The sequence below is a fragment of the Erpetoichthys calabaricus genome, chromosome 9, assembly GCF_900747795.2.
Source record: "Erpetoichthys calabaricus chromosome 9, fErpCal1.3, whole genome shotgun sequence".
Taxonomy (NCBI): domain Eukaryota; kingdom Metazoa; phylum Chordata; class Cladistia; order Polypteriformes; family Polypteridae; genus Erpetoichthys; species Erpetoichthys calabaricus.
In genome coordinates, this window is record NC_041402.2 from 132,234,354 (window position 1) to 132,258,789 (window position 24,436).

Sequence of the window (24,436 nt, forward strand, 5' to 3'; positions counted from 1 at the left end):
ATAACAATTTGAATTCTAAAATAAGAAGATCATGGTCAGAGGTAATAATAGCATCATACAGCATTTGCAATATTTGGGAGATCAAAAACATTATTATCAATAAAAAAATTAAACATTTTACAAAACTATTTTGGTAAAGTAAGACTAAATAAACAGAGATTTTAATAGAAGACATAGTATACATTTGAGAATTAGGGAGTAACAGATCACTCAGTGGGTTGTCTTGGAGGCAGAGTTGGGACTCTGTACCGGGATCTTATCTGAGCCATGGGACACAACATACAATTTGTAGGAGCAGGACCTTTTCACTCTTGTGAAGGAGGAAAGAGACAGTCAGAAATGAGATTGCAGGACAAATGCAGGATAACAAATTGCCTACATTCAATTAAACTCCAGTGAACTAAAATCTGTCTACTGCTAAATACTGCCTATACCATTATGCATACATTGTACAATTAGGAAATCACCAAGTTAAATATACTACTGAAATAATATGATGTAAAGAAAGTGCTATGTTACATAAAGATGTTGTTGAAATAAGACTGCCCTCTACATAGCATGCTTCTGAATATAATTGATTCTGAATGATATACTTAGTAAAATGCCTATTGTATGAGAAGAATTGCTGATAACTCTTTCATGACAGAAGAATTAGGGATAAGTCTAAAAGGATATAATACACTTAGTGACAGTATGTGTTGTTAGTCTTTGACCATAAAGCTATCATTTCTATCCTGCTAAATATCTCCTACACAGACTCCCTGTGTGTTAATTTAGAAATAATCCTATCTAATTGTTAGGTGTTGCTAACACCTTGTATTTTGCAATAATGTGTATTTAACAAAGGTGCAACATGGTGGTGCAGTGGTAGTGCTGCTCTCTCTTAGCCAGGAGACCAAGATTTGCATCCTGGGTCCTCCCTGCATGAAGTTTTATGTTCTCCCTGTGTGGGTTTCCTCCAGTTGCTCTGGTTTCCTCCCACAGCCCAAAGACATGCAGGTTAGGTTGATTGGTCATATTAAATTGGTCCTAGTGTGTGGTTGGGGTTGTGTGAGTGTGTTCACCCAGCAATGGACTGGCACCCTGTCCAGGGTTTGTTTTTGCCTCGTGCCTTATGCTAGCTGGGATACACTCCACCCCAAAATAAACCTGTTCAGGACTAAGCAGGTTAGAAAATGACTGATGACTATATTTAATAAGGATTATGAGGTAGAAGTCACTAACATTTTTGAAACTTATAATGGATTTTATCACTGCCACTACAGTATGTGCTACTTTAAAATCAACTTGAATGTTAAAATGTAATCAATCTGTCTTTATGTTTTATAGTGCCCTTCAAAGCGAGAACTAACCTAAAATGCTGTCATAACAATTCATAATATTAGAATTAACTAATAGAAGATAAAACCTCCACAGTTACTGTAATCATGTAGGATGTACAAGAGACATACCACTAAGATATTGAGCTGTAAACAAGAATGGTTGGTGGTTCTGTTCCTACTAGTTACTCACTGTGTGACTGTTGGCATGTAAGTGATCCAAAGGTAAAACAATACACAAACAACTGTACTCTATCTCTAGGAAGGTACTACATAATCAAAATGGCCTTTTTATTTTAAAATAGAGAAATAAGACAGAAAGAACTGAAATATGTACCTTTCAACAATAGCTGGTGTTGGAGCAGTCAAGGTTTCCTCTTTTAATATTGACACTCCACATAACCATTTTTCTGCATCTTCCTTTGAGTCGGCTGCAAACAAAAGGCACAAAGCAATATTCTGAGGCACATTGACTGTATTAGTGTAGAATTCACCATACCTTATTGTTTATTTGGTAGCAGCAATAACTGCTGCAGTGAAGCATTTATTAGACTGTGTTTCCTAAATCCTGTGATGTAAATATCACAGAAGTTTAAATTATAGTAACTAATGTAAATAAGGTAAACAAAATGTACAATATTAAAGAAACTTTGTAAAATGGTACAGTATATAATAGTAATAATTGATTATTCTATACTTAAATAAATTTATATTTGAAAATAGTGAAATAAATTTTGGTGAGTTTTTGTTTTCTTTCTACAATATACTGAAGTGCAACACAGAAAAAAAGATAGCTTCAAATTTAAATACTTACCACCCAAACTCAGAGTATTTAGGACAAACTGGGATCCATATAATATTGTAAAGCATTTTTCTTCTTCCAAATTGTTCTTATCTTTAAAACGATCAAAGTCTTTAGAATTTTTTCCTGGTCTAACTTCTCGAATTTCACTAATATCCACTGAAACAAAGGAACAGATATAACAAATCAAGTAGTTCAGTTTGAAATATACAACAGGCATGACACAAAAATATTAATAAGCTTAATTAAATTCAGTATCATTATTCAGTGGCATATTTTATGACAAGAACCATCCTTTTAGATCAGCTACACAGTTTACACAATAAAATTTAAACTTACAACACAGGCATGTGCCTTTGCTAGTTTGTTTGTTTCCTGTCAAACCCGGATACATTGTCTCTTCAGAATTTTGACAGAAAATCTAATGACTTTATGAGGCATAGATTTGTGTGTATTTCTTTCGACACTATGTTTTAAGAACATTTTTTAGTGCTTTTTTGTTTTACCAAAGTATCATTTCCACACTTTTTTAGAATTTCCCAATTCATCTAATATCCGATTCAACCCAACCCTGTATATTATAAAATGCCAATATAAAAGCCACAATTGAGTAGTTAAACAAAACATTTTCCTACTTAATAAGTCAAATGAGTTCACTTAATCTATTTTATAGCTTCTTTACAAGGTAAGGTACAAGATACAAGGTTCAGCAGGTGTTATAGCAGTGCCTATCAGCTTGTGCTAGACTAATAAAATCAACTTCCCATATACAACAGTCACCACAAGTATTATGGTGGTGAAATTGTAGTTAATATATCTCATGTACACCACAAGAGTTTCAAATTTGAGATAAACAGATGAATCCACCTTACTGACAGGACAGATGTCTATGTGTGTGTCTGTGTGTCTGTCCAGTTGCTAAGTTTAGGAAGAAAAATTTAAAAAGCAGAGTCGAAAATCAAAAATGTTAAGAAAATATCAAAGAAGGGCTGAAAATGAAAACTGATCTTATGGGCCTATTCTGTTTTCTGATATTAAATACGTACCAGCAACAGCAATATGGTGGCAAATTTCTTGCTCCCACTCAGGCCATGTGAACAAGGGTTATAGCTGTAATGCTGCTGACTGTTAATTTCATGTGGTAGTCGATTAATGAGTGAAAATAGCAATAAATTAATGTGTACGTTAAGCCCCGACATGACTCTTCTAGAATTGCTAAACTAGGCAATGCAGCAGTGATGATTGCTTCATTTTCCCAGAAAAACACTTTGACTGTAAGAGTGGTCAGTTTGGCAACTGGAAGCGGTGAAAATGGGAAGCTCTTTCGGAAGACGAAAAGGCCACCACGAGGGAAACAGATTGGGTATACCAAATAAAAGCATTAGGTCTAAATCAATTACTTAGATCAGGGATTCTCAAAGTCGGTGTGGGGGGCCCACTGTGGCTGCAGGTTTTTGTTCCAATCAGATTCATAATCAGTGACAACAACTGGTAACACTGATTTCATTTAATTAGCTGGTATTTTTTTCTCTCTTCTCTTGTTCTACATTCAGAAAAGCATAGCACCATTTTTAGATTTATAAGACATTTAGAAATATTTCTATTTTTGCTACAGATTTCAATGTTTAACTCTCTTTTGTTGATTTCATTATATTTTGCCCTTCCTCTGTGCTGTTTGCTCCCTTCATTGTATCTTAATAATGACAATTAAAAACGAGCAGAGCAAACAGAGCAGACACCCAGGCAAAAGACACTGAATCATGAAAGGCTGCAACTGCTTTAGCATTAGACCCTCTAATTAGTAAATAATTGGATTAATTAAACAATCAGAACACCTGGAAAATTAGAATGAAAATCAAGATGAAAATACTGTTAACAAGAAAAAAAACATTATTTCCATATATTGCTTTATTTATTTACTTACTTACCAAACTTAGTTTTCTAATTTCTAAATTGTTCCCAAAACACAGAATCTGGGAAATAACAGTACACTTAATTAGCCCAGGAGTCCAATTAAAAACAGAAGCTGGTTGGAACAAAAACCTGCAGCCACAGTGTGCCCCCAGGACCGAGTCTGAGAACCCCTGACTTAGATTACAACCCATCTTAGGCGGACAGCATAGCTAGTATGAGATCAAAGGGCAGAATGGCACCTACTTCATTTGTTAGCATTTGTTCCCATATATGCTTTAAGAACAATGCTGCTTTACAGTATGTGCTCCACTCCCTTACTTCAGTTGAATATAAGCACAAGAACAACTGGCTGCAAGAGAGCTAAGAATATGTAGTTTCGAATTTAGCTTCTATCCTTTGGTTTGTTATTTGTCAGGCATCAACAGGCTTAAACAAACATTGATAATACAGAGAACTGTCTGTGAAAGAAAAGCCTTCAATTTGGATACTGAGGAGGAAATATGAGGTCAATCAGAACTGGACAGACAAAAGTCAACAATCTGGAATATCGTGATTAAGAAAGACATCAATGTTGTGCAATGAAATCAGTCAGAGTATAGAGTAACTGCAGTTGATAATGACATATTTATTAGAGATGTGAAGAAAAATGTTAATGATACTGTTTCTAACTTTACTAACAACTTCCACCAACCAGAGAGAGGAAAGGATAAGCTACTGTCACTAAATATGTGGACAGGAGAATTATTAAAGCTACACTTACATGAGATGCAAACCTCTCATCAGCACAGAAAACTGAAAGACGTCAATAAAATATAGAGAACAAAGTGGTAATAACAAATGAGTCAAACATAAACCTCTAGTAAAGTGAATAAAAAATAAAAAATGCAGGAGATAAATAATCTGCAGATGGTCCAAAGTGGACTACTTATTTTATAAGTGAATGCAGAGTCATGGCTTAGAATTGGCTGCCTTATCTTTACTCATGTAACTAATGACGACAGTAACAAAATGACTTCAGAAGTATGCATGAACATCTTATCTTTCAATATACAAGAAAATGCTTCTATTATGTGATGCTACTTGTAATCAATTTCATAGATACAAGGTATAAAATAACTCTTTATCTACTACATGCGCACATTCAGAAATGGGAAATTTAAAATGGCAAAACACCCACCCATTAAATAGTTTTTGAAAACCTTTTTAAGGCCATCTGACAATCATTTTTCACTGAATCAAGAAGATTTTCTCATGATTTTAACCACAGTCACAGTGTAATTGTTCTTTAATAACCTTTATCTCAAATCTGGATAATCAATAACAAGCTCGGAAATCCCTCCTTCATAGCATGATAACATCTGAAGCTACTGGCATCCTCCAGTGGCTCCAAGGCTTATTACTTACAAATGGCAACAACCATCTAGCTATAGCACTTTGCAACACTGTTAACAAGTGAGACCTAATACAAGGTCCATTCATCTACAGGGTCTTCCATAATGTTTGGGACAAAGGCACATTTTTCCTTGATTTACCCCTCTGCTCCACAACTTAAAATGACAAATCACACAATTCAGATGTGATTAAAGTGCACATTGCAGACTTTAATTTAAGGGTATTTGCATATGTTTCAGCCACACCATGTAAAAATAACAATACTTTTTCTACATTGTCCCCCCATTTCAGAGTACCATAATGTTTGGGACATAGCAATGGTAGATATATTAAAGCTGTCATATTTTACATTTACTTATTTGGCTAATGCCTTTATCTAAGGCAACTTACAATATTTATGATACAATTGGTTACATTTCTCTTTGGTTTTTCAATTGGAGCACAGGCAGGTCAAGTGACTTGCTTGTGCTCACACAGCAACAGTTTCAGGATTTGAACCCATAGCCTCAGAGTTTGAATCCCAAAGTCTTGACCACTACACCACACTGCCTGCCATTGATGGAGGTTCCTAACGTGCAATGACTTCTTAAAGTCTCTGAATCATAGACATCACCAGGTACTGAGAATCTTCTCTGGTGATGCCCTACCAAACCACTAATGAATCTGTCTTCAGCTTCTACTTGTTTCAGGGGCTTATTCCCTTAAGTTTTCTCTTCAACATATGGAAGGCATGCTCAATTGGACTTAAATTGGGTGATAGGCTTAGCCATTCAAGAATTTTCCATTTCTCAGCTGTGAAAAACTACTGTGTTGCCTTAGCAGTATGTTTAGGATCATTATCTTGTTGTAGGATGAAGCTCCGACTAATGAGTTTGGAGGCATTTACTGGAAGTCAAACAGATAAGATGTTTCTGTACATCTCAAGATTATTTGTGCGACTGCTGTCAGCAGTTCCATCATCAATGAAGATAAGTGTGCCATTACCTGTGGCAGCCATACATGCCCAATCCATAAACCCCCCACCACGATGTTTAACAGATGGGATGGTGTGCTTTGGATCTTGGGCAGTTCCTTTTCATCTCCACACTTTGCTTTTGCCATCACTCTCATACAGGATCATCTTTGGCTGTCATGTCTACAAGACCATTTTCCAGAGTTTTGCAGGATCTTTTAAGTACTTTTTTGCAAACTCTAATCTGGTCATCTTGCTTTTGTGTACTGCAAAAAATTAAATCTAAGCAAGTGACAAGTTTTTATATCATGACATTAAATCTTGTTTTCCTTATTGTAAGAATCATTGACTTATTGAAAAATGTGTATTTGTGATTATTTTGCTTACTTTAAGAAATATTGTCAAGTAATCTTTGCTCGCACCATTGGCAGGTTTTTTTCTTACATAAAAGCAAAATAACTCCCATTTAAAGATTTTTTGTTCAGTTTTTGCATATGCTTTTTTTTTGCAATGTGGCTAACTAGTGGTTTAAATCTTGCAGTGTAGCCTCTGTATTTCTGTTCGTGAAGTCTTCTGCTGATAGTAGTCTTTGATATATCAACATCTGCCTCCTGAAGACTGTTTCTGATCTGTCAGAAAGGCGTTTGTGGCTTTTTCTTTACCATATTGAGGATTCCTCTTTCATCTGGAATAGAGATCTTCCTTGGACTACCAGTCCCTTTGCAATTACTTAACTCCGCGGTAAGTTCTTCCTCCTTAATGACATTCCAGACAGTTGATTTAGGTAATCCTAAGGTTTTACCTGAGTCTCTAATGGTTTTATTCTTGTTTTTCAGCCATATAACAGATTCTTTTACTTTCATTGGCACAGATCTTGTTCTCACATTGAACAATGGCAACTACACACTCCAAACAGTAGAAGTAAGGCGAGGTATCTCATGTCACCACTAAAGAAGCAATGAAACACACCTGAGTAATCACAAGCACCTGTGACGCCAATTGTCCCAAATATTGCAGTGTCTTTAAATAGGGGGACCATGTACAAAACGTGTTGTCATTTCTATACAAGTCACCAAAATGTAGGCAAATGCTCTCAAATTATAGTACACTTTCATCACATCTGAATGGTTTAACTTGTAATTTTAAACTGTGGAGCAGAGGGTCAAATCAAGGAAAAATGTGTCTTTGTTCCAAACATTATGAAGAGCACTGTACATAACATCTGCCATGATGCAGGAGAAGCTCTTTCAGAAGTGGTAGTTGATCTCCTCAGAAATGGAATTGTGGGTTAAACATTTGGGATTCCTGTATTATTTTTATTCATTATTCCACCCACTAGACTCAATTTAAAGCAAGCAATGTTCATTTTGTAGCTCTATAACATTTCTTTAGCAGAGCATAAGTTCAAGCAACAATAATCAAGGATAAATTTGAAGACATTTTACTGCAACTATACCCACCACTCTAACTCGGTAAAGAAGGATGTGTGGTCAGAAAAATTAGAACTGTGATACCATATTTCACCTTTACATTCTTATAATAGTTTTATTATAATAGTATATATAGTTTTTTAGAAATGATGTCTGGTTTTGGAAACAGTTCATGATTATTTAAAACAAAACATGTTCACTGGAAAACTATTAATAATGATACTCATTCCAAATCCCCTTACTCCAGTTCAAAGGAGTAGAGAGCTAGACCCTATCCTGGCAGGGTTGGGCACAATGCAGGGAAAGGGCATGGACAGGGTCCAAGTTCATCACAGGGTCCACTCACACCCACACTCATGAAGGGGCCATGTAACTAAACATACATCGCTTTTAGAATGTGGTAGGGAAACTATAAAAAATACAGAGAGGCACAGGAAGAACACAGACTCCATATAGACAATTAGGTTCTGGATTTGAATGGACTGTGCAGGATCAATAAAGTGGCAGTATACCATTGTGCCACCTAAGCTAAGGATATGTTAACTATTGTGGCGGGTGGCCATGGCCATTACCTGGCCATGAAACCAGCTGGATGGAAGGACTAGGGGAGAGAAGAGCATCTGCGAGACATTACCTCCCCTGGGTCGCTAAAGGGCAGCCCTCCTGAGTGGCTGTGGCACCACAGAGTCCAGCAGGCCACGATGAGAGTTGGAGTTTGCTGCAGCCCTGTTGGGTTCTGTGGGGGTTGCTAGGGGGAGCTGAAGAGCTTTACATTGAACTTCCATCACACCTGGGAGTGATTCCAGGTAACACTAATGAGCCACCTGGGGCACTCCCAGGTGCAACACAAAGTGACCGCCTCATTCCTTTCAGAAAGCCAAAGTCAGGAGGAGGTGGACGAAGCTTGCCGGGAGAGGATTGGCGGCAGAGAAAGACAGAGACAAAGAGAAGAAAAGGACTGTGCTTTTTGTGCTTATTTGTTTTGTGCTGCTGTGGGGAGCGAGGGAAAAGCGCTTCCCCACAGAAATAAAGTTTACTGTATGCTACACGTATGTCTCTGCCTGTCTGTGTCGGGTTAGGGCAGCTGTATGCGCCCCAGTGGTTCACACTATATTTCTGTATTTCTTAAATTAACATTTACACTTAACAGCCTTACAATGGCCACTCAATTGTCTTAAAGCTGCAGAAAATTATATTCTGACAGGAAAAAACAGTATAGTACGGATAAAAAAAACTTATTATTCTTAGCATATTTTACATTCTCCATATTTTTTTGTGTTACTCTACTGATGCAAATTTTCTTCAACAAGTCTGGTTTGCTGGCTGAGTGAAAGTGGAAATCTCTACTTGTAAAGTTCAAGAATTAATTATTTAAAGTTAAAAGAGCAGAAATAAATTATTTGAACGTCTCTCTGATTGCTTTATCTACTCAGTTTTATAAACATCAGAGAGAACATGTTGTGACATTTAAAAAAATGGCTTTAATATTAATATCAAACATGCTTTTTGTACTGCGGGTTCACTTTCATTCCCCCAACAGAGTCTGAAATTCCCCATTGTGTTACATTTAAGGGGACATTGCCCTCCAGGTTAAAAAATAATAATTTCAAGCCCTGCTTGATGTTAATCACTTACTCTAGAGTGCAGATGTTTTCAATTAATTGTCTTTGTTTACTAAATATTTTCTAAAAGTTTTTTATTTTTTTTCTTAATTGTTACGTACTGCTTTATTGCTTGTTAATTTCATCTTTTGATGCTTAGCCCCTAATTATGCCAGCGAGCTGTTGGTAGGACAGTCACATGAGGCTCCCTAATTTAGGACTCCCTCTTTTCTGTGTTTCTTTCTCTTTGTTTGTGGTTCCTCCACTGAGTTGAGTCTACTCGTCCTTTTGCGAGTGAGTAGATTTATCTCAGGTTTTATTTTGGTTCCTCCTTTGAAAGAAAGCACACTTTTGATTTTTGAGAGATTGGGAATATTGAATATTATAAAGGACAGACTTTGTTTGAAAAGCTGACATAGTTGATGCACTTTCTGCATAATTTAGTTAGTGTAAATGCACTTAATTCATGTGAATAGTTAGTTATTGTCAGTATGTGTCTTTGTTCTTGTCTCAGTGGATGCAACTGAGAAGACAACTTTCATGATGTCTTGTATAAACAAGAATAAATGGAAGCATAAAATCCCATTATTAAATTAACAACAGAATGCCAAATGTGTAATTATTTTTTTAATAAGGCAAACATGTCTATTTTTAATGTGTGCAATAGTACTAAATATAGTAATATAACTGCTAAAATAGTACTAACTGCTTTTATTTTCAATAGCTCATATTTGTTGCACATTTGTTTTGCAGATAATGCAATAGGGGCTATTTCATTAATCATAAAAAGTAATCTTACTGTATCAAACACAATCAACCATTCTTTTCATTTATAGTGTAAACATTTATTCTTTAGTCAAATGGAAAAATCTGGTTAAGACTGACGTCAGATGTTTTTCAGGCCTTTGTTGTGTAGGTTTCAAGATCTGTTGAAATTCATTCCTTTGATCCTTTTTTTAATTACCGAGAAGAAGGGGGAGGAAATGTTTTTCAATAAAGGTTTGCTGCTTCTAGCGTCGTGATGATTGGAAAACTATCTTTGTTCTGCAAGAAAGTCTTCAAGCATCTTAATCTCAATTATCAACCTTCAGTAATTTCCTTCCCATGTTAAACTTAATCTCAAACTTCATGCTTTCATACATAAGCAGATAATGTTATATTGCACAGAATGCGAATTGCAAAAACTGTAGCTGATCTTTAATGTTAGTAAGTCTCTTAAAATATGCTCACTCGTCTCAGATCACAGATATACATAGTGCATTTAGGGGATGGTGAGGTACCAGCGGGCTGGGAAGCTAAGGCATTGATGCTTTAGGCTCAAATCCCTCACTTTACTCCATATTACTTTTCTGGAGGCAAACCTGAATGCTTTATATCCAAATGCATCAATCGGCAACAAAAACTGCAAGCTGCGAGCGTGAGCGTAGTCTATTTTTTGTTGCTCCCGACTCTATTGCATCTAATTACAGTGGAACCTCAGTTTGCGAGCATAATTCGTTCGGAAACGTGCTCGCAGTCCAAAGCACTGGTATATCAAAGCGAATTTCCCCATAAGAAACTCAGATGATTCGTTCCAGAACCCAAAACTATTCATATAAAAATGATTAATACAAAATCTAAAGTAAAAATACATAAAACGATATTAACCTGCACTTTACCTTTGAAAACAATCATGGCTGGTGTGAGTGAGTTTCTAAACTCTTGTGGGATTCCACCCAACGGGACGACATGCGGAAGAGCGTCCCAAAGCAACCGCAGTCTCCCATGCGCTGTAGCAGTTCGCCGTAAAAGCGAATCCGAAAAGATCGCGGACATGGTATAAGCGCCTGCCGTCAATGGGTGATACAAGGAACAAGGAACATTATAAATGCGCAGGGCACAGTATTACTTGGCCATGGCCCTGCCTTACTTCTGTGTCTGTGTATAGGAGAGTGGCAGATCCCGCTACAATAAATAACCGCGCTGTTGCTGTTTCAAGCTGAATAAAGCTGATGTCGCTAAAATACTGAGACTCAGCTTCGTGTTTTCGGGTGCAAGACAGGGACTCGCACGTTACAGCACAAACACACACACGCAGTCACAATGCCGTAGTAAACAGTATGCGCTCGTATGGATGTTGGCTATATGAGTGACGGAGTTAAGGCTCTAGAAACTACAATTAAATACATTGAGCAACAAGAAGCTACAAGAATCGACATAATGATGCTGCAAAGATGGCGAGACTTGGCATTGAAGAAATGGCACTCATCAGGAAAGCAGACTATGATCAAAAATTTCTTTAAATCATCACAGGGCTGAACTTTTTAAATACAGTACATAGTGTATTTAACTTCAGACAATTCTGTAACTGTAAGTTCATTTTTTCAGTAAATTTTTTCTGTTGTTTTGTTGTAAAACATGATTATTAGGTTTGTAATGTGTAAAATTATAACATAGTTTGACGTTTAATAGGCTTTTTCTTAACACCTTCCATTAATCAGACATTTTTGCATATCCGACGTTCTGCTGGCCCGTTTATATCGGATAAGTGAGACTACTGTATTTATAAAAAAAATTATTATTCACTAAAACTTAAAATTAGGCTAGAAATTTGATTAAACCAAGCAGTCATTCATTAGTATCAGTATTTTGCCTGACCAATAACTGCATCTTTTAATAAATGAGTGAACTGCTAGTAATATTTCGAGAGGCTGAAATTTGAACATGCTAAATATTGCAATTTAGAGACAAATAGAGGTCAATTATTTGAGCAAGGTATTGTAAAATGACAAACTGAAAATCTTGTGTAATTAACACCCAGAATTTCTTAGCAGAACTTTATTTTTTAGATTCTTTTTTTTTGGGAAACTTTACTTTTAAGCAAACTACTGAAAGTGCTTGTTGCAGTTGCATTTCTGAGACTGACACATTGAAGCCTGCACAGAAAATGATTTTCCTGGATAGAAAATGCAATGTGAAGCACAATATAATTAGCTCAGCAAGAAAAAAAAAAAAAGAAGAGAAACAATACATAAAATTAGAAACAAAATGCAGATGATGTGATCCATGTTAGAAATAGAAAATAACTCACAGAAGAACCTGACACTTTGATATATGTCTTCAAAACACCATAGTATTAACAGGGATTTAGGCCTAATTTCTTCACCTCTCCCATTCCATGTAAATGTAAGTGAAAAATATCGATCTGATAATTTATATTCAGTTCATTAAAGGTCGGACAAGTGAGCACAGATGAATTGGATCAGTGGTTAAAATTGCTGCCTCGCGTCTCCAATGACCTGAGTTCAATTTGGGGGTCTTTGTCCTTGTGGTGTTTGCATGGAAACTCTGCAGTTGCTCTGATTAACGTCATAGCCTCAGGGTTTTTTTTGAGTGACCAATCTAAACTGGTCCCACATGAGTGAATATGGGTGGGTGTGTGAAATGTTTTTTTTTTGTCTAGTGTTGGTCTCTGCTTAGTGCCTTTACAATTGCAATTGGGGTTTAGCTCATTGTAGCCCGATGATGGATAAAGCACCCTTATGTTGTAAGGATACAAAAAGAACATTTCTTCTCCAATTACAATATTTTATGCTGAATACTGTTGTTATTTTCCTTACAGGGAAAGCTCTGGCGGTACATCCTTTAAATGAAATAAAAAAAATACCCACTCAAACCAAAATGTATAAATATGCATGGATGTAGCATCAAATCAAAAAGTCAAAGCCATTTCAGAAATGAAAACCCCCACTTTCTCCAAAAAATAATGAGAGGTATTTATTCATTGCCAACAAAAAATAGTTTAAAAGAATGGACTGAACCAAAGCATAAAGAGAGTAAAATTAATCTGTTAAAATCCAGTATGCCCCTCTGTCTCTCATTTAAGCCATCTGTTTAAAATAAATTGTACAATCTTGTTTAGCAGCCTAAACTTTATTTCTTGGAAATTGTGCTCAGCAGCAACAAAAATGTTCACTCAGACAGATAGCCTTAGCCTAGAATTTAACCCAGTCCTGTAAAATGTAGCTATAACCAAGATTTTTGAACTTGAGAGATCACAAGTTGTACCCATTCAGATCCAAGAACCTGAATTCAGTTTGTACCCCATGCAGAATGAAGAAAGCAACCATCTTTACTAGTTCAACTAAAGAACAACCCAATCAGCTCATGTGACTGTCAGAATGTCTGCTCTTTGCAGCAGGCTCGTTCAGTCAGAGCTTCACTACACAGAAGTACTGTGCTTGCCTCGTTTCTTTTTATTTTTGTGAATTTCCCTTGCAGCAGCATATGAATGATTGTCAATAACAGGAAGACCTATCACCTATCCTGCCGTGTCTCACCAACACGTGTATCAGCTTTACAGCAGACATTGCAGGAGTTCAATTGAAATGAACTGTAAAAAAATATGTTTTCATTTTGTCTATTGTGCAAGTATCAGCATCTTTTTGTCATCGATGGATGCCATTTTGCTCTGTCTCCCTTGCCTTTGCAATTCTGCCACGTTTGACCAATGATTGCTGATGTTGATTAGCATTTTCCTCAGTCTCATTTGCTCTTGTGATACTGTTTTGCTCAGTGTCGGGCTGTCTTCGTTGTATGGTCTGTTCTTTGCTCTCACTTGCTCAAGCAATTCTGTTTTGCTCTGGGTCAGCCTGTTGTAAATGGTGAATGCATTCTATATAGTTTTCATACTCTTTCTTTGTATGTTTAGAATTTGTTTGCTCAGAGGTTGATGCAGCTCTTTGTTTCTCTGCCCTAGCAGCCCACTTCAGGTTAAAACTGATTAAGTCAGTTTCCTGTACGCAGGAGTTGATTCTACAATGAAATAAAATAAAAATAAAAAGAGTAATAATTCCAAAACTCTTCGCTTTTAATATAAAAACCCATGATTATCAGAGGTGACTGTGTGCAGAGGGTGCAGACCTATAAATACCTGAGAGTGCAGCTGGATGATAAATTGGACTGGACTGCCAATACTGATGCTCTGGGCAAGAGAGGACAGAGCCAACTATACTTCCTTAGAAGGCTGGCGTCCTTCAATATCTGCAACAAGATGTTGCAGATGTTCTATCAAGCGGTTGTGGCGAGAGCCCTCTTCTACGCGGTGGTGTGCTGGTGAGGCAGCATAAAGCAGGACGCCTCATGCCTGGACAAACTGGTGAAGAAGGCAGGCTCTATTGTAGGCATGGAGCTGGACAGTTTGACATCTGTGGCAGAGCGACGGGCGCTGAGCAGGCTCCTGTCAATCATGGAGAATCCACTGCATCCACTAAACAGTGTCATCTCCAGACAGAGGAGCAGCTTCAGCGACAGACTGCTGTCAATGTCCTGCTCCACTGACAGACTGAGGAGAGTGTTCCTCCCCCAAACTATGCGACTCTTCAATTCCACCCGAGGGGGTAAACGTTATTGTCTGTTTTACCTGAATTTTTATCACTCTTTAATTTTGTATGTGAATTTCCCCTTGGGATTAATAAAGTATCTATTTATATATCTATCTATCTATAAAGCTGTAGTGCAGAGTTTCAGTGTAGTATATGTGTACCAAATTTCAGGCTACAGGTTATTTGATTTTTGACCTTGACCTTCCTGGGTTGACCTTTGACCTTGGAGGTCAATCATCACCCCAAAAGTGGACAGTAGACTTGACATAGTGTATGTGTACCAAATTTCAGGTCAATAGGTCAAACAGTTTGCAAGCTAAAGGTGATTTAAAATTCTGGACAGACAAACGGACAGGCATGGTAGCGTATTATATAAGAAGATAAGATGAATAAAACCATTCACAAATTAAAGGACTTAAGATTTTCCTTATACTATACATGATGACCCAAAACAACAAGTACATGATAAACAGCCAAGTACTCAGCTTTTACTTAGCATGTGCAATTTTGACAAGTACCTCATTGTACTTGGAGATGGCCAACATAAGCTTTATGCATTCTAAAAAGCAATAAAGGTGTTGTTTTGTAAAATAAGATAGCACTTTTAGTTTTATCGTTTTAAATCATACTCATTTAATAATGTGTACTCAACTATTACAAATTTTTCCTTCTTAAATCATAATTACTGTCTTTGAGAAGGGAGTAAGTGGGCTTGAGTATTTCCTTTTTTATTACTTTTATTAATTTTAATTAAAAGCAAGTAACACTTGATACAATTAATTCAAACTTAACAAAACCAAGATTCAACCCCCACCCAAAGGAAAGAGAGGAGAGCCAGCCAACAAAGCAAATATTTGAAGCAGCAAGAAAGGAAGAATATCCTTTTTCCTGATATAGAAGGTTATTCTAAAATGTTATGAATTAGATCCTGCCATATTTTTAAAAAGTTTTGAACAGAACCTCTGAGTGAGAATTTGATTTTTTCCAATTTCGAATAGTATAGGACATCAGTTACCCACTGACGTAAAAGTGATGAGCTGGAATTGTCCCAGTTGAGTAAGATAAGCCTATGTGGTAGTAGTGAGGTAAAGGCAATTACAGTTTGTTTGTCCTTCTGCACTTTAAGCCCATCTGGGAGTAAACTAAACACAACTGTTAATGGGTTAGAAGGGATTGTGACACTGAGGCTGTCTGATAAGCATTTAAAGGTTTCTTTCCAAAATGTTGTTAATTTGGAGCATGCCCAGAACATACGGCCCAATGAGGCTGGAGCTCGATTGCAATGTTCATAGTTTGAATCTTGCCCTGGAAACATTTTGGATAGTTTTATTTGAGATAAATGTTCTTGATAGAAGATTTTAACTTGAATAACTGAGTGCTTTGCACATATGGAACTAGAGTGTATTCTGTGCATGGCTGCCTTCCTTTCCTTTTCTGAAATATTAAGTGAAAGATCATTTCCCCATTGCACCCTAGGATCTCTGAAAGGAAGGGACTTTCAATTTTTGTATATAAATTGTGGAGATGCTATCTGAGTCTTCAAGACTGATCAATATTTCTTCTGGAATAGAAAAAGGTGGGTGGGGAAGGAATTGGGCAGGTTGTGTTTAGCAAAGTTTTTAGCTTGAAAGTAGTGGAATAATTGTGTTGGTGAGAAGTAAAATTTGAAGTTTAGTTGCTCATATGATGCAAAAACATTATCTGTGTACAAGTCTCTAAATGTTTAATCCCACACATTTTCTAAGCATTAAATACTGTGTATGTTTGAGAGAGTGAAAAAAGTGGTTGTCGTGTAGAAGTGAAACAGTTATAAACCTTCTCCATCTTAAAGTGCTCCCTACATTGGTTCCATATTCTGAATGGAGGACAATTGGATTATTAGTGTATTGACTATAGTTTGTATTTTATTTAGTGGATCACAGTGCAGGGAATATAAAGAAGTTCTGCAAGATTTTAATTCTATGGTAGACCTTGTATGTAGGCTTGTATATGCTTGAGTGTTTCAAAGTCTCTAATTTACTTCCACCCACTAAACATTGGCATGGGCCCCCAAGGTTAAGTGACAGAGATCCATTTGGCTTCTGTTGACAAGATTTTTTTCTGTGAAATCATTATGTTGTAATTCAAAAAGAAATGCTGGGTGTTCAGCTTTAGGCTATCTGAGTCTACAATGGTCTGCCAATAAAATGAGCTGGTTTGAAGGATCCAAGCCCACGGGGTGTAGCTGTTGGCCACTTTAAGCATCTAAGATTATTTTAAAGACACCTGTTAATGTGTTCAACCTGCTCGTTTGTGAATCTGACACTTTGTGGTCATGACGGGTCATCAGCTCTAAAAGATAAACTGTGGTATTTTGCAGTATATTCATGCAGACTGATTTGTTTTAAGCAATTCTTTGGTCACAGAAAAGTGCTGCCCAAAAAATGGCACTTCAGCAGTAACTGCAAAAACTTATTTTAATGCCTGCATTTTTTAATGTATTTAACGATTGTCAGAGTTGAGAACCAAAAGTCTACCTAAAGAAAATTTTCAAGTGTTAAATTTATTTCTAGAAGCAAAAGGAGAAGGAAAAGATTTAGAAACACTCATAAGGGAACATTAGCACTTGCATCAATAAGAGTTAAATAGGACTGGAGTAACAATGCATTTAGTTAATATTAAAATCCAGAGCACATAATCCCAGTAATTAAGGTCAGATAAGAAACAGATATGTGTGGCATAATGGTTTGTATTGCTGTCTCTCAACCTTAAGGATATCTGTTCAGTCTCCAGCCCGGTCACTGTTTATGTGTACATACTGTATTCAAAAAATGATGAAACAAAGAGAGCTTAAGAATGGTCAGAGGAAACAGATGAAAGCAAATGTAGCTGTTGGCATTGCTTCTTTCTGCTTTGGGGACATTTCTTTCAAACCCACCCTAGTCTCAGTGTCTTTGATCAGTTTCCATGTATATGCCATGTTTAAATTAAGTTTCCCAAATACTCTGGTGACCTCCTGCATCTCAAAGGAGGATGTGTTAGGTTGTCCTGACACACTCTTGTGTGTTTTATATGTGTACCCATTCTGTATTTAGTAATTAGTTTAATCTGTACTTGAATTTTAACTGAGAATTGTTCACAGAGCTTTGCGCCTGCACTCAGTGAAGAGCACTACACAAGAAATAAGTTGCATTGCATTACACTTTACTGTACTTACATTGTACTTTATTACTTACAAGACTCTGAGTATGATGAATCAGGGCTGTCTTAACATATTGGCACACTGGGCACTGGCCAGAGGCCCCAGGAGCATAGGAGCCCACAATATTTCTGATGCCCATCTACATTTCTGTTCTGCTATCAGAACAGGGGGCCCAGTGCACTACTTTGCCCGGGGGCTTATGATGCTGGTAAGATGGCCCTGTGATGAATGTGTGTCTCATCTTAGGCTGGCTCCTCTTTTGCAACTAATACAGTTAGGACAGGCTCTGCTTCCCTTTAAACTAATTAATCTAATTCTTGGTCATGGGTGGGTGATTGAAAGTATATAAGAAATAGTAGAGAAAGGATTATTCTTTTCATAAATTGTGTAAAACTAAGTGCAATGACGAAAATTAACATCTCAGAGAGATAAGAATTTAATTATTACAGTAATAGATTAATAAAATGCATAATATTACTTAAAGTGCACAGCTAACTTGAATAACATCAGTAAACAGGAAGGATGAAGGTGCCATTATCTATTGCCATTATCTATCTACCTATTTTCAAGTCCACTTAATCCAATTCTAAACAACAGTGAGGCATAAAATTAATTGATAGTTATTAAAGTGTAATATTTCACAATTCTTTAGTTTAAGTTAGAATCTCAATTTCTTGTTAATTCTTCAGTTTATATCTTTATTCACAAAAATTAAATGGCTAAATGCATCATAAGGAAGAAAACATTACCTTTAACCTTGGAATTAACAGCAGTAATTCAAAAACCATCTAGTTTCATTTTTAGTTTTACTAGAAGAAAAAAGACGAGCACATTTTCACACAGGGAAAAATTGCCGTTTTGGCTAATATTAAACAGAACATCAATACTCTTACCGGCGAAATATTTAAGATGAATGCAATATGAGTATATCAGTTACAAAGAATACAAAAAGAAGAAGCAGCATGATTTCTGCTTAAACTCATCCTAGAGCACTTATGCAGTTGTCTCCTTTTAGGTATTGTGCTCAGATACCCAGCTATTTTGAGAATTAATGTTCAACTGAGTTTGAAACTCTATTTAGTAACTGCACACTCTTTTTCTTCTGCATAGAATATTCCCCAATATTATTCTAGTGGACTGTGTGTAGCCACCATATGTGAGCACAGTCCCTACTATTCAACAATAATTACTGGGAAGTCCTAAGGTCAAAAATTTATATTCACACTCTCCCATACTTATTTTAGGCATGTTTAACCATGCATATATCCTCATCCATCTGTGTCAATCAAATCTTAAAGCAGCATTCCTGTTCTGCTACAGAGCGACAAGGTAGTTGATTTTTCTTAACAGACCGGAAAATAGACATAACAAAATTAAAGTATGAAGAAAAGCAGGGGTTATAACCAAGTTCAACAACCAACTCTTTCACCAAAATCCAAAATATTACCAGAAAATATGTAAAGGTGTCTGCCTTGAAAACATTTTTAAACACATAAACACAAAAATGCTTTGTTTTCATCCACAATCTTAGACAACTGTATGTGTGCAACACTTAACTTTATTGCCACAGTGATGTCACACACTGCAACTTTTGGTTGTCATAAGGTACCAACCCATTAGGAACGGTAAACAATATGATGTCTAAAATGGAAACACACATGTAGAAAACAAGATGGCAGAATGACCAGATATTAAAAAATAATAACAATCTCAAAATATAAATGAACCTGTCAAATTCAACATAATCCAAACTCCCTAACTAACAAACAGAATAAAGAAAATATGCAACATACAGTCTTAGGAAAATCAAAAATCATGCATCAGAATCATGATGATTGTTCATCTTTGAATATAAGCAAAAGACTCAAGACTTGCTCAGTTATGAAAATTAAAATGTAATAAATAGCTAAAATGGTGAAAGCATTGTGCAACTGTCTTCACAAAACACATTGAAATATGTTTAAAGATGCCTGCTGCTACCTTAATGAGTTAACTGTAGCGTAACTTATAATATTCATTTTTATAAGAGTTAGTGAATCCTTTGGACATCTGTACTTGTGTATAACAATCCTCTTTAATAAAACCCTGTGTGCGTCCAGTGTCCGTGTGTGTGTCTTCTGGTGAAGTGTGCATGTGCGGGGCACGGTGTGACGCTTTCAAAGCAGATGCTTCAAAGGCCACCTGACGCATCACACAAGACAGAGAGGGCGGGACCAATAAAATATCGCGCGGCAGATCCAATCGGATTTCGGTAAATGAGGTAAGACCTAAAACATAAAACACGAAAAATCCAATCGGGTGCTGAGACGCAGAGACCAGCTTCCCCATTGTTGTGCAAGTGTTCACTCTGAGGATGTCAGATTTGCAATTAAGAAGCTTGGCCCGGTAAAGTGTAAAGTGTCAGTCATTGAAGGGGTTTTCCTAAATATACAAATTTTCATGATATTACATTACGATGACTTTTAAAAGTAGATTTATTTTCGCGCACATTACATCAGTTGCTGGGGAGAATCTGCTGATTGCCCACTGTTGTGACAGAAAATTAAATGCATATTACGGACAGCAAAGCCAGTATTACTGTCAGAGAAAATTACAGGCATTTTACGGGAAAAATTTAATGAGGTAAAAGGTCCCTTGCCATTTAATATAGACTGTTCCTACTAATGTTTATGGACTACTGTTCTAGCGCCCGTTATTGTAACAGGCTTAATGTCTAGTAAGTTAATAAAGAGAAATAAAAATATTATCTGGCAAAGAAAACAGGAGGAAGTAAGGTTCATTTTAAAGTTTGTAAATATGAATTACAATAGACACTTGGGCCAAAACTGAAAACAGGAACAAGTCTAGTGCTCCTAAGTGTTTTTGGCCCTTTTTAACTTTTTTTTCAGGTTGTGACTTTTCTCTAGCATCCTGGATACTTTCACCTGTACTTATCTGCCTTGTGTTCCAATTACACACCTGTCTTTTGAATAACTATTTTTAGATTATGGATAACAATCGAAAATTACTTTATTTTTTTTCTTCTCAAGGCTCCCACACCTTCAGTTTACCCAGAGCTGCATCATAATTTCCAAACGTGTTTAAGTGAACAGCACACCATGCTACAATCTTACTGCTTTGCTTCTCTTTCACATATCCAACACTGTGGGGCTACAATGCTGCAAGACCACCTTTGCAGAATTGTGCTGTGCTCTCTCACATCCCCAAACCTGTAAGATGTCACAGTAGCAGTGAGTTGATCAAATGTCTGCTCTTTGTATTACACAGGTAAGGAAGGTATTAGGATAAGTCCTGGAGATGTTGCATACTATCATGGTAAAATATTTAAGTAAACAGTCCACTAAGAATGATTGGTGAAATTGTGCTGCTGTCTCGCATGGGGGACCTCCCTGCATAGAGTTTGCATGTTCCTCCCGTGGGTTTCCTCTGGGCACTCCGCTTTCCTACCCACAGTCCAAAGACTGGTGAACTGCCGACACTAAATTGTCCCTGGTGTCCTGTCTGGGGTTTGTTCCTGTCTTGTGCCCTTTGCAATCTGGGATAAGCTCCACCCCTTCCTGTGACCCTGGTCTGGATTAAGTGAGTTAGCAAATGACATGGCATGACATCAGATGGAACTTACTTATTCCTAGGGAATTGCATACAGCATAAATAAACAATCCTGCCATGATAAGGTCCTTGCACATCTTTAAGATATGCACCATCATAGTAGTTTGACAATTAACAGTATCACAGCATTAGCATAAAGGATGGTTAGCCTGACACTAGATACAGAGATCATCTATTTGGATATCAAAGATGCCATCCATGTATCAGTCTGATCTCTGAATCAACCAACTAGTCCAGACAAAAAGCTTCTTTCCAGTTAAACATGCTACTCTTCAGCTTTTATATCCTTAAGGAAAGTATCGTTTAAACTTTTTTACTTTGAAACAAGGGTTCATTTTTATTAGGCGTTTATATATTAGGGCTCCAGACATTTATATTTTCTGTCATTCATTTCATTTACGTTTACTGTTGTTATTATTCTATTTTTAAGAAAATATTGCTTTGCTGTACTTTGTCTGAACATTTTGAGTGATGAAAGCAATAAAGAAAATATAGGGCACCTGGTGTAGGTAGATAGTCACTTCTTAATCACAGGGCTGAAGAGGGATGCCTCCAATAGGGACCAGCATGGAAGAGAGTAACGCACCAGTGGTAAGTGGTAATAACCACGGTATATCAGCCTTCATTGTTTATGATACACTTAAGGAACAAGGTGTGTTAGCCTTCTGTGTCTAGCAAACATTCAGGTACACTCGAATGCTCATGCCAAAACTAGTAAGTCCCTATAAGGAGTGTTAGGCTATGCTGGCATCACTCTGATCAGTGCTTAAGAAATAATGTGTGTGTGTGTGTCTTTCTAAATAAGTGGGTTAAGCTTAGTGGGTGCAAGAGTAGGCTGATCCCTAACAAACTTGATGAGTCCCACTCACCCCACAATAATATATCTCGTAATGCAATTAAAAAATGGTATGACATGACTGCACTAAACACAAGGGAGGTCCAAAGCTGGCAGGAGCTCCACTCCTCAACCACAATGAGTCAATTCAGAGTTACCAATTAACCGAACTTGCACATCCTTAGAATGTGAAAGGTAAACTCATGCAAACAAGGAGTGAAAACACAAAGCCTACTGTAATAATCGTAATATTCAGATGATTACCTCAGTTCAGTATGCCAGAGTTGTCAGGCAGCAGTGCTTACATGTCAGCATGCTTCTTTGTAATGCTTGTTAATCAATCCAAGTAATTCTTATGATATTGGAATTGTTATTGAAGTTTTTTGTTCATTTTTTTTGCAATGTTTAATTTATACGTATGTGATTCATGATAACTGTACAATACAGTAAAAATATTTATTTTCTTGGTGTAAGCAAATTTTTTGTATACTGGACCAAGGATTATACTTTTGTACTCGCTGTTCAAATAATTAATTTTGCATAAACGTTTTATTTGATTTCTTTTATCAAATGTTTCCATTAAACAGTCTTGTAATTATTTCTTCATTTTGATGTATGATATTTTGAATTTGTCATAACAAAAGTAGGTGTTTTGAATAGAATATATTTTTTCATTGACCTTTTTTCAGATGGTCAGTGTAGCTGCAATGGGTGCTAGAAAGGGATCTGGCTATGCCAACACTTTTGTCACCTGGATGGAAGAGCATTTCTTTTTTTCCTACCTAGGGTGTGTACCAAACCTTTACCAAAGATATATTGAACATTGTGTTGGTGCCATCTCTTGCTTCAGAAGCCATCTACAGGAATGTATTAATGATTTTACTAGTTTCTATCCATCTCTCACATTTACAGTTGAGGTTTCTATCATACCTCTACCATTTTTAAATATCAGCCTTTCTATCAGTTTATCAGGACATAAAAACCTTTAACTATTATAAGTCAACTGACTCACAATATTTTCTCCTCTATATCTCCTTCTATACTTTGAATAAAAAAAAACTCTCCACAACTTTCCACAGTTTCTTACAGTCCACCAGTTAAGAGGTTGACTTCTGTAGCAATACCACTCAGAAAGATGAATTTCTTCATAGATAAAGGATATCCATCTCATTTTTGGACAGGGCCCTCAATCATACTAGAAGTAGACCCTACAAGAGGAACCCCAATAATGAAACCTGCATCCCAGTGGTTATGCCATTCCACCCTAACAATCTCTCTCTCTGTCACAGGTCATTAAAAAAAATTTCCCAATTTCACAGACTAATCCTTCCACAGGAGCCTTTTTTGCTAACCCTCCTTCGAATGCACTTCTGTACACCACCTAACCAATGCAAACTTCTCATCCACAGATCCCTTCATAGAAGACAGCCACATTCCCTACCAAACATTTTGAGCTGTAACCAGAGCTGCTGTGTCACTTTCAGAGCTCATCAACAGTATCCTTGTATCTGGTTCCTCTGGTAAATTCAGTTTTAAACAATCTAAGAGTATTATTAACTTTTTAATTTTTCCCTTTGTCTTTAATGGCATATTTTTCACACCTAGTCATGGCTTTGTTCCCTACTTCCTCCCATATATGTTACATGATATTTTTCTTCAGTTGAACACCTGATGCAACTGAAAACATTGTATCTTTTTCCTTTATTCTTTTTCATTATGAAAAAGTGTTTAACTCCTTAGTCCCTCTTATATTTAAAATATATGTGTAATACTATTAGGAACAGGCCATTAATGAACTCTCCCAGCACTCAGATCACAACAGTGATAGTTGGTTTTTGGGTAAGCTGAGAGTTGGTTCTGCACTCAGTTTCCAACCTAAAGGCCTTAATGACATGATTTTTAATTGAGTATTATCTTCCACTGGAGACTGGGAGGATGTGTTCATCATCTGGGTTATGCCCTCTTGACCATCCTTTCATGCAGGCCCATGTTCATGGCTCACTGCCCATTACTTCTACTTAAAGATCTGACTAAATTG

General features: G+C 36.7%; 2 protein-coding genes across 3 annotated transcripts in view; both read right to left on the reverse strand.

Annotated features, from left to right (window-relative positions):
• Positions 1-24,436, reverse strand: part of meak7 (MTOR associated protein, eak-7 homolog) — a 514,074-nt gene that overhangs the window by 172,527 nt on the left and 317,111 nt on the right. The window lies entirely within an intron of this gene.
• Positions 1-24,436, reverse strand: part of LOC114658113 (1-phosphatidylinositol 4,5-bisphosphate phosphodiesterase gamma-2-like) — a 198,976-nt gene that overhangs the window by 81,213 nt on the left and 93,327 nt on the right. The window contains exons 3-4 of the mRNA XM_028810160.2: positions 2,134-2,280; positions 1,657-1,750 (exon numbers count right to left, since the gene is read on the reverse strand). Of these exons, the coding sequence (XP_028665993.1) occupies positions 1,657-1,750; positions 2,134-2,280 (241 nt within the window). The remainder of the gene's footprint in view (positions 1-1,656; positions 1,751-2,133; positions 2,281-24,436) is intronic.